Raw genomic sequence first — 12,067 nt, 5'->3', positions numbered from 1 at the left:
AGATAAATGATTAATAATTCGATAACCCCACCTAGAATGCTAATCCATACTAAGTAGACACGATAAATGCATCGTCAAAATTATTCATGTATAGCGGCAAAATCTTGCCACCTTCCAATTTGTCTGAGGCATAACTCCATATCTCTGAAACAAAAAACGTTCACGAATTTCCAGCATGCTGGAGCAGCTAGTGTCAGCAACTTCTGTTACTCAGCAGAATGAAATACCAATCCAGAGCTGCTGATTTCTTACTTTTTATTCACTCGATTTCTAGTTTCGCGCCGAGACCCGTTATCAAATAATCACAACATTGCATTGCCGAAGATATCAAAAATGGACGATGAACAGGTACAGTGCATACTGTATGAGAATGGTTTTCGGGCCTAAACTGGTCATCGAGTGAATGAAAAGTAAAATTTTTAACTTCTGACTGTTTTTTCGTTCCACTGAGAAAAGTTAAGATGAGATTCCTAAATGAGAAACCCACAGCATAATCTTTTCTACTATAGAGAGTATCTACAGTGAAGCCCCAAAGAAACTGGTGTAGCCATGCATATTCAAATACAGAGCTATGTAAACATGTATAACACGGCGCTGCGGTCGGGAACGCCTATATAAGACAAGAAGTGTCTGGTGCAGTTGTTAGATCGGTTGCTGCTCCTACAATGGTAGGTTATCAAGATTTAAGTGAGCTTGAACTTGGTGTTACAGTCGGCGCACGAGCGATGGAGACACATTATCTTCGAGGTAGGGATGACGTGGGGATTTTCCCGTACGATCACATCACGAGTGTACCGTGAATATCAGGAATCCGGTAAAACATCAAACCTCCGACGTCGCTGCAGCCCGAAAAAGATCCTGCAAGAACAGGACAAACGACGACTAAAGAGAATCGTTCAACGTGACAGAACTGCAACGCTTCCGCAAATTGCTGCAGATTTCCGTGCTGGAACCATTGAACGAAACATCATCAACATGGGCTTTCGGAGCCTACTCGTGTAGCCTTGATGATTGCACAACAGAAAGCTTTATGCCTCGCCTGGGCCCTTCAACACCGACAATGGACTGTTGATGACTGGAAATATGTTGTGCTGTTTGAGGCTTTCCCGGCGCTGCATCTGCTTGATAGGTTCCCGGGATTTACGCCGGATCATATTGTAGAAACCGCACAATATTTCAGCGAGACAACTGCCCGCCATCTTCAGGTGCTACTGTCGCGTCGCTGGGAAGCGCGCCAATTTATATGCTGGCTTTCTAGAACAGCGCAGGCGCCAGCGGGGCATAACGTCATCGAAGACCAATCGTAGACAGCATCGAATACCAGAGTCCTCTGCTGAAGAAACGGGTAGCGGTCTGCGGAAGCGCGCCGCGCCGCGGCTCGAAGGGGATGTCTTACACCTTTTCAAACATGTGCTTACCTCGACTTACTTTTTATTTAACAACCAGTATTTCGAGCAGACTGACGGTGTTGCTATGGGTAGCCCTTTGTCTCCCATAGTAGCAAATCTTTTTATGGAAGATTTCGAGGACAAAGCACTTGAGATGGCGGTTCGGAAACCCAAATGTTTTTGGAGATATGTAGATGATACGTTTGTGGTATGGCCGCATGGGACAGCAACGCTTCCTTCGTTCCTGGAACATCTGAACTCCCTCCATCCAAATATCTGTTTTACCATGGAGGTAGAAAAAGATGGTGAGCTCCCATTTCTGGATGTTTTGGTGCGTAGAAAAGGAGACGGCTCCTTGGGTCACAGTGTGTTCCGGAAGTCTACGCACACAGACTTGTATTTACAAGCTACGAGCTGTCATCATCCCTCACAGCGCAGCGGTGTATTACGGACGCTAGTGCATAGGGCTAGAGCCATCTCAGATCAGGACAGCTTATCGGCAGAGCTCAACCATCTCCGCTCTGTATTTGCCCAGAATGGGTACTCCGAGAAGCAGATCCGGAACGCGTTTCGACCAGCACGCTCCAAACCTCAAGAACAACCTGAAGAAGCAGATAACACCACGGGGTTGGTTTTTCTACCGTATGTCGGTGGCGTGTCTTTTAAGGTGGGCAGAATTTTCAAGAAACACCGGATTAAATGTGTTTTCCGGCCTCCAGCAAAAGTGAAATCGATGCTGGGCTCTGTTAAAGACAACCTCGGCCTGAGGAGACCAGGAATATACAAAATCCCGTGCCAGTGTGGGAAATCTTATATTGGCCAGACGTGTCGTACGGTCAAAGACAGATGCGACGAACATAAACGTCACAAGAGGTTGGGTCAGCCAGAGAAATCTGCGGTTGCTGAACATTGCCTTGACACGGGACACGGCATGAATTATGAAGAAACTAAGATCCTCTCGCATGCTTCCACATACTGGGACTCCATCATCAAAGAGGCGGTCGAAATACGTATAAGCAGTGACCTATTAAACAGAGACACGGGGTTTCACCTGAGCAAAGCCTGGGAACCAGCTTTGGCGGCACTAAGGAATCGTCAGCCACAGATTAGCAACCGCGCCGAGTCAACACAGATGGGAAGCCTTAGCGCAGATGCTTAAATCGCGCGCGCGAACGGGGTCCGTCGCTCCCGGCCGCATTTTCCCGCGCCGCGGCGCGCTTCCGCAGACCGCGACCCGTTTCTTCAGCAGAGGACTCTGGTATTCGACGCTGTCTACGATTGGTCTTCGATGACGTTATGCCCCGCTGGCGCCTGCGCTGTTCTAGAAAGCCAGCATATAAATTGGCGCGCTTCTCAGCGACGCGACAGTAGCACCTGAAGATGGCGGGCAGTTGTCTCGCTGAAATATTGTGCGGTTTCTACAATATGATCCGGCGTAAATCCCGGGAACCTACCAAGCACTGGAAATATGTTGCCTGGTCTGACGAGTCTCGTTTCAGATTGTATCGAGCGGATGAACATGTACGGGTATATAGACAACATCACGATTCCATGGACCCTGCATGTCTGCAGGGAATGCTGAAGCTGATGGAGGCTTTGTAATGGTGTTGGGCGTGTGCAGTTGGAGTGATATGCGACGCCTGATACATCTAGATACGACTCTGACAGGTGACACGTACTGATCATCTGCATCCGTTCATGTCCATTCTGCATTCCGACGGACTTGGGCAATTCCAGCAGGACGATACGACACCCTACACGTCCAGAGTTGCTACAGAGTGGCTCCAGGAACACAATTCTGAGTTTAAATACTTCTGATGGCCACCAAACTCCCCAGACAAGATAATTATTGTGCATATCTGGGATGCCTTGCGACGTGCTGTTCAGAAGAGATCTCCACCCCCTCGTACTCTTGCGGACTGATGGACAGCCCTGCATCATTCACGGTATCAATTCCCTCCAGCACTATTTCGGACATTAGTCGAGGCCATGCCACGTCGTGTTGCGGCACTTCTGCGCGCTCGCGGGGGCCATGCACGATATTAGGCAGGTGTACCAGTTTCTTTCATTCTTCAGTGTATGACTCTAGTGTTAACTGCTTTATTCGGGTGCCATGAAATGCTGAACTGGCGCACCCAAGCACGTAGCACCCTTCACGGCAATTTGACATTTGCTACAGTTTCAGTGGTCAGCCAGTACAGAGTACGGTGTGGGTACCAGCCAGTCACTTGGTGTTGTTGTTGCAGCTGCTGCTGGCGATGGCGGCCAGCCTGGGCTACCTGACCGTGGGGCTGGTGCGCGGCTTCTCGTCGCCCGGGGTGCCCTCCATGCAGCAGACGACGCCCTGGCTCGTGCCCGACGACGACGCCGTCTCCTGGGTCAGTAAGTACCGCAGCCCTCTCTCTCTCTCTGTCCCAACGTACACCCACACACGTACGCTTACCACTGCCGCTGCTGCTGCCGCTCTACCTGTCCCAGCACACAAACTGTTCGTGTCGTGTGATTCTGCAACTTCTCCCGACGTCATTCAAGAGGTGGAGGTGTACTTGGACAGGCCAGGAAATAGGGGGACATTTCAGTTACACTCCTGGAAATTGAAATAAGAACACCATGAATTCATTGTCCCAGGAAGGAGAAACATTATTGACACATTCCTGGGGTCAGATACATCACATGATCACACTGACAGAACCACAGGCACATAGACACAGGCAACAGAGCATGCACAATGTAGGCACTAGTACAGTGTATATCCACCTTTCGCAGCAATGCAGGCTGCTATTCTCCCATGGAGACGATCGTAGAGATGCTGGATGTAGTCCTGTGGAACGGCTTGCCATGCCATTTCCACCTGGCGCCTCAGTTGGACCAGCGTTCGTGCTGGACGTGCAGACCGCGTGAGACGACGCTTCATCCAGTCCCAAACATGCTCAATGGGGGACAGATCCGGAGATCATGCTGGCCATGGTAGTTGACTTACACCTTCTAGAGCACGTTGGGTGGCACGGGATACATGCGGACGTGCATTGTCCTGTTGGAACAGCAAGTTCCCTTGCCGGTCTAGGAATGGTAGAACGATGGGTTCGATGACGGTTTGGATGTACCGTGCACTATTCAGTGTCCCCTCGACGATCACCAGTGGTGTACGGCCAGTGTAGGAGATCGCTCCCCACACCATGATGCCGGGTGTTGGCCCTGTGTGCCTCGGTCGTATGCAGTCCTGATTGTGGCGCTCACCTGCACGGCGCCAAACACGCATACGACCATCATTGGCACCAAGGCAGAAGCGACTCTCATCGCTGAAGACGACACGTCTCCATTCGTCCCTCCATTCACGCCTGTCGCGACACCACTGGAGGCGGGCTGCACGATGTTGGGGCGTGAGCGGAAGACGGCCTAACGGTGTGCGGGACCGTAGCCCAGCTTCATGGAGACGGTTGCGAATGGTCCTCGCCGATACCCCAGGAGCAACAGTGTCCCTAATTTGCTGGGAAGTGGCGGTGCGGTCCCCTACGGCACTGCGTAGGATCCTACGGTCTTGGCGTGCATCCGTGCGTCGCTGCGGTCCGGTCCCAGGTCGACGGGCACGTGCACCTTCCGCCGACCACTGGCGACAACATCGATGTACTGTGGAGACCTCACGCCCCACGTGCTGAGCAATTCGGCGGTACGTCCACCCGGCCTCCCGCATGCCCACTATACGCCCTCGCTCAAAGTCCGTCAACTGCACATACGGTTCACGTCCACGCTGTCGCGGCATGCTACCAGTGTTAAAGACTGCGATGGAGCTCCGTATGCCACGGCAAACTGGCTGACACTGACGGCGGCGGTGCACAAATGCTGCGCAGCTAGCGCCATTCGACGGCCAACACCGCGGTTCCTGGTGTGTCCGCTGTGCCGTGCGTGTGATCATTGCTTGTACAGCCCTCTCGCAGTGTCCGGAGCAAGTATGGTGGGTCTGACACACCGGTGTTAATGTGTTCTTTTTTCCATTTCCAGGAGTGTAGATCATGGGCAGAGATTCCGAAATCAGATACTGCATGGTAAGGCGTACCCAGGAGCAGATATACAGGGTGGTCCATTGATCGTCACCGGGCCAAATATCTCACGAAATAATCGTCAAACGAAAAACCTACAAAGAACGAAACTTGTCTAGCTTGAAGGGGGAAACCAGATGGCGCTACGGTTGGCCCGCTAGATGGCGCTGCCATAGGTCAAACGGTTATCAATTGCGTTTTTTTTTAAGTAGGAACCCTTATTTTTTATTACATATTCGTGTAGTACGTAAAGAAATATGAATGTTTTAGTTGGACCACTTTCTTCGCTTTGTGACAGATAGATGGCACTGTAATAGTCACAAACATATGGCTCACAATTTTAGACGAACAGTTAGTAACAAGTAGGTTTTTTAAATTAAAATACAGAACATAGGTACGTCTGAACATTTTATTTCGGTTGTTCCAATGTGATACATGTACCTTTCTGAACTTATCATTTCTGAGAACGCATGCTGTTAAAGCGTGATTACCTGTAAATACCACATTAATGCAATAAATGCTCAAAAATGATGTCCGTCAACCTCAATGCATTTAGCAATTCGTGTAACGACATTCCTCTCAACAGCGAGTAGTTCGCCTTCCGTAATGTTTGCGCATGCATTGACAATGCGCTGATGCATGTTGTCAGGCGTTGTCGGAGTATCACGATAGCAAATATCCTTCAACTTTCCCCACAGAAAGAAATCCGGGGACGTCAGATCTGGTGAACGTGTGGGTGCTTCAACGACCGATCCACCTGTCATGAAATATGGTATTCAATACCGCTTCAACCGCACGCGAGCTATGTGCCGGACATCCATCATGTTGTAAGTATATCGCCATTCTCTCATGCAGTGAAACATCTTGTAGTAACATCGGTAGAACATTACGAAGGAAATCAGCATACATTGCACCATTTAGATTGCCGTCGATAAAATGGGGGCCAATTATCCTTCCTCCCATAATGCAGCACCATACATTAACCCGCCAACGTCGCTGATGTTCCACTTGTCGCAGCCATCGTGGATTTTCCGTTGCCCAATAGTGCATATTATGCCGGTTTACGTTACCGCTGTTGGTGAATGACGCTTCGACGCCAAATAGAACGCGTGCAAAAAATCTATCATCGTCCCGTAATTTCTCTTGTGCCCAGTGGCAGAACTGTACATAACGTTCAAAGTACAATTCCTGTTGCATAGAAATACGGTACGGGTGCAATCGATGTTGACGTAGCATTCTCAACACCGACGGTCCATGTTAACACGGGTAATGTATCACGAAGCAAATAGCCGGCCGGTGTGGCCACGCGGTTAAAGGCGCTTCAGTCTGGAACCGCGCGACCGCTACGGCCGCAGGTTCGAATCCTGCCTCGGGCATGGATGTGTGTGATGTCCTTAGGTTAGTTAGGTTTAAGTAGTTCTAAGTTCTAGGGGACTGATGACCTCAGATGTTAAGTCCCATAGTGCTCAGAGCCATTTGAACCATTTGAACGAAGCAAATACCGTCCGCACTGGCGGGATATTACGTGATACCACCTACTTATACGTTTGTGACAGTGCCATGTATGACAAAGCGAAAAAAGTGGTCCAACTAAAACATTCATATTTCTTTACGTACTACACGAATGTGTAATAAAAAATGGGGGTTCCTATTTAAAAAAACAAAAACGCAGTTGATATATGTTTGACCTATTGCAGCGCCATCTAGCGGGCCAACCATAGCGCCATCTGGTTTCCCCCTTCAAGCTAGACGAGTTTCGTTGTTTGTAGTTTTTTCGTTTGATGCTTATTTCGTGAGATATTTGGCCCGGTCACTATCAATGGACCACCCTGTAGATTCAGATCAGGATGTAGTAGTGATGAAGAGTAGGCTGATGTTTAAGAGATTAGTCAGGAAGAATCAGTACCCAAGCAAGTGGGATACGGAAGTACTAGGGAATAAAGAGATATGTTTGAAATTCTCTAGGGCTACATATACAGCAATAGGGAATAGCTCAGTAGGCAGCTCAGTTGAACAGGACTACACATCTCTAAAAAGGCAAGTCACAGATGTTGGAAAGAAAAATGTAGGTCCAAAGAAGACAACTGCGAAGAAACCGTGGGTAATACAAAAAATACTTCAGCTGATCGTTGAAAGAAGGAAGCACAAAAATGTTCAGGGAAATTAAAGAGTACAGAAATACGGGTCGCTGAGGAATGAACTAAATAGTATGTGCACGGAATCTAAGGCACAATGGCTACATGAAAACTATGAATAAATCGGAAAAGGAATCATAATGTAGAAAAATCAAAACATCGTTCGAAGAAATTAAAGGCAAGGGTGGTAACATTAAGACTGCGATGGGAATACCACTGTTAAGCGCAGAGGAAAGAGCGGATAGGTGGAAAGAGTGCATTGAAGACCTCTGTGAGGAGACGACTGGGCTGATTGATATGATAGAAGAAGGAACAGGAGTCGCTAAAGAAAAGATAGGCGATCTAGTATTACAATCGCAATTTAAAACAGCTCTGAAGTATTTAAGATCGAATAAGGGAGAAGGGTTAGATTACATTCCGTCATAATTTCTAAAATCATTGGGGGAAATGGCAAAAAAACGACTATTTACGTTGGTGTGTAGAATATATGAGTCTGGCGACATACCATCAGGCCTTCGGAAAAACATGATCGACACAATTCCGGAGACTGCAAGAGCTGGCAAGTGCGAGAATTATCCAACAATCAGGTTAACGGCTCATGCATCCAAGTTGTCGAGAAGAATAATATACAGAAGATTGGAAAAGAAAATTGAGGATGTGCTAGATGACGATCAGTTTGGCTTTAGGAAAGGTAAAGGCACAAGAGAGACAGTTCTGACGTTGCGGTTCATAATCATGTTCATAGGATGTGTCGACATGGAAACAGCGTTCGATAACGTCAAATGGTCAAGACGTTCGAAATTCTGAGAAAAATAAGGGTAAACTCTAGGGAGAGACGGGTAAATACAATATATACAAGAGCCAACAGGGAATAATAAGAATGGACGACCAAGAACGATGTACTCGGATTAAAAAGGGTGTAAGACAGGGATGTAGTCTTTCGCCCCTTCTGTTCAACGTATACATCGAACAAGCAGTGTCGCAAATAAAAGAAAGATTCAAGAGGGGAATTAAAATTCAAGGTGATAGGATATTAATGGTAAGATTCGCTGATAATATTGCTATCCTCGGTGAAAGTGCAGAAGAATTACAAGATCTGCTGAATGGAATGAAGAGTCTATTGAGTACAGAATATGGATTGAGAGTAAATCGAATAAAGGCGAAAGTGATGAGAAGTAGTAGAAATGGGAACAGTGAGAAACTTTACATTAGGGTTGGTGATCACAAAGTAAATGGAGTTAAGGAATTCTGCTACCTAGGCAGCAAAATAACCAATTGCGGACGGAGCAAGGAGGACATCGAAAGCAGACTATCACTGGCAAAAAGGACATTCTTGGCCGAGATAAGTCACTAATATCAAAAGTAGGACTTAATTTGAGGAAGAAATTTCTGAGAATGTGCGTTTGGAGCATAGCACTGTGTGGTAGTGAAACATGAGCTGTGGGAAAACCGAAGCAGAAGAGAATCGAAGCATTTGAAATGTGATCCTAGAGAAGAATGTTGAATATTAGAACTGGTAAGTAAGGAAAGAATCAGCGAAGAAAAGAATGTATGGAAAACTCTAACAAGAAGAAGGGACAGGATGTTAGGACATTTGTTAAGACATCAGAGAGTGATTTCCTTGGTATTAGAGGGAGCTGTAGGGGGTAAAAATTGTAGGGGAAGACATGGACTGGAATATATGCAGCAAATAATTGAGGATGTAGGTTGCAAGTGCTGTTCTGAGATGGAGGGGTTAACACAGGAGATGAATTCGTGGCAGACCGCATCAAACCACTCAGAAGAATGAAGACTCAAAACTATGTAGAAATAGTTCACATGTAGACGGTCGAAAGTCAGTGTCAAACGGTCACAATATTTCGGTAAGACGTCATGTTGGTATCATCATGCGCACCGACGAACTGATCGCCTCGCAGCCTTGCGCGGCACCCACGCAATCAGTTCGTCAGCGCACCTGATGATGGTAATGTGGTCGCTTGCCGAAATGTTGTGCCCGTTGGACACTGACATCCGGTCATTTACAAGTGAACTGTTTCGTTATTCATGTCGTGTCATAGTCATCGATTCCACCTCAACTCCCCTTCACTTATTTTTTCCCATCTTCTGACCACCTTGCTCCAGTTTTCTTTTTTGATTTTCTCTGTAGACGGGAATCTAAAATTTTCTTTTGAAACTTATATCTGTCCAGATTTTTAAGTTCTCCAATCTTCTTCTCTTTTACATCACTCTTCATTTCTTGGAGTCACTTGTAACGTAAGATTTTTTTTTCAGTTGACGTGTTCAAAAATTCTCTACCATCTCCTGTTTTCATTCAACCGAACCAGTTGATCGTAAAACATCATTCTACTTTTAACCAACGTTCCATTCAGTTGTCCAGTTGTCTTCTACAGATCTTCATTACTCCCGTTTCACTGCTTACCGTTGAGTTTTAACCGGCCCGAGTATTTTTTTTTTTACAGTTTTCCTTTGTTTCTGTGCCACGTTTTCTATTTCCCCTGTCGTAGTCAAATCCAGGCGTTTGGAGGGTATAAACGTTCTATTTTTATCGTTATAACTTTGCTTCAAAGGAGCTAGATCCATTATTATGCACATCTTTAGTTAACTGAAAGACCGCCGGCCGGAGTGGCCGTGCGGTTCTAGGCGCTACAGTGTGGAACCGAGCGACCGCTACGGTCGCGGTTTCGAATCCTGCCTCGGGCATGGATGTGTGTGATGTCCTTAGGTTAGTTAGGTTTAATTAGTTCTAAGTTCTGGGCGACTGATGACCTCAGAAGTTAAGTCGCATAGTGCTCAGAGCCATTTGAACCATCTAACTGAAAGACCGTTTCCATCTTGTGTGCCCTGAGTTGGTTAGCCTCGTCGTAGCGGCCGTTTTCCGTATCACCCACCAAGGCATTTACATTTATTGGCTCATAATTTTTTTATAATCTGTGTTCATGAAATATGGAGCATTTTTATGTTTATTATATATTCAGTTTTTGCGTAGGATATTTGAAGCCCTGTTTTTTCCTGCAAATCTTTTTAAAATGTTGATTTTTCTTTTTGCCACTGTTGTGTCTCGGGACAATATTTGAAAGATCGTCAGCAAAAGCTAAACGCTGAATTATAAGATTATCGTTTTTATAGATCAACTACCCTTGGTTATTAACTCAACATTTTTTGAGTTCTGCTTCCCATTCTCAGGTCACATTTTCAAGGACACAGCTGGACAAGGTAGCTCTGTTTTATTTCATCTGCAAACTTTTATTCAGTGCATATACATCATTGGTCAATTTCAGCCTTTTAAACGCTACAGGTGTGTAGAATCAGTGAGAGCAAGTAAGTATTTTGAGAACATTAGCTCTCAGTTTCCACAATAGTAAGTGGATGCTCGAACCGCATTTATCTTCTTCTTTATTGATAATTCCACTCTTCCAATTTGAAAGAGGAAAAGTAGGTGGGGGGGGGGGGGGGTGGCAGGATCCATATTGGTGCTCTTCAGCCGAATGTTAAAATATATAGTTTTAGCATTTCTTTTACCGTTAAAAGATTATAGTTGTAGTATCCTCTTTCTACAACACAACTGCACATGAAAGAAATGGCAATAGAAGAGATTTGTTTCACAGTATCGAAGATGAAAAATTGCAAGTAGCTCTTAAGGTATGCATTTTCGATCCTCTGTTTACTGAGACTATTTTGCTCCTAGTATCGTGTACTTTCAGCTGTATGTGTTTACGCCATTAATTATGATACACCCTGTATACGTAACTAAGTTTGTACGAAACACTCAAGTACTACAAAGGTGCTACAGGAACTCAAATAGGAATCCCTGGAGCGAAGGCGACTTTCTTTCGAGAAACACTGTTGGGAAAATTTAGAGAAGCGGTATTTGAAGCTAACTGCCGAAACATTCTACTGCCGCCACCATACATTGTGCGTAACGACCATGACGACAAGATACGAGATATTAGGACTCATATGGAAGCATATAGACAGTCATTTTTCCCTCGTTCTATTTGTGAGTGGAACAGGAAAAGGAAATGAAAAGCAATGGCACAGGGTACTCTCCGCCACACACCGTACGGTGGCTCGCGGAGTATCCTTGTAGATGTAGATGTAGAGCACGAGCCCTGCTCACACCTGACCAATTTTTTAACGTTAAGTGGATGATGTCAGGATTCATTTGTCGCATTACTGAGGAACATACTAAATTCATGTAGGGAGTCAAATGTTGCGAATCGTGTACACAAAGTGAGAAAGAGGGCCAAAAGTTAGAGGGATACAACAAATAAACATACTTTGTTTTCATAGATTATATGAAGGCCTTAGATAAAATAAATAGACAATTATTACGGCAGATTTTTAAGACGAAGAGGCGTACCATTAAATCTTACGTGGGTAATTCAGGTGATCTATAATAATACAAGAATCGAAGTAATTGGGGTAGTGAGAAAAAGAACAGATGATTTTAAATGAGTAGTTCGACATGGTAGCTACCTTTCAGCACTGCTCTTTAATACATATACAT

At 45.8% G+C, this 12,067-nt stretch overlaps 1 protein-coding gene across 1 annotated transcript in view; it reads left to right on the top strand.

Moving 5' to 3' along the window:
* The window catches only part of LOC126093714 (facilitated trehalose transporter Tret1-2 homolog), a 138,236-nt gene that overhangs the window by 35,009 nt on the left and 91,160 nt on the right, over positions 1-12,067 (top strand). The window contains exon 2 of the mRNA XM_049908741.1: positions 3,635-3,770. Coding sequence (XP_049764698.1) covers positions 3,635-3,770 — 136 coding nt within the window. The remainder of the gene's footprint in view (positions 1-3,634; positions 3,771-12,067) is intronic.

The sequence above is a fragment of the Schistocerca cancellata genome, chromosome 1 (assembly GCF_023864275.1).
Source record: "Schistocerca cancellata isolate TAMUIC-IGC-003103 chromosome 1, iqSchCanc2.1, whole genome shotgun sequence".
In the NCBI taxonomy this organism is placed as follows: Eukaryota; Metazoa; Arthropoda; class Insecta; order Orthoptera; family Acrididae; genus Schistocerca; species Schistocerca cancellata.
Note: the sequence above shows the minus strand (reverse complement) of the source record. Positions and strands in the feature narration are given on the sequence as shown.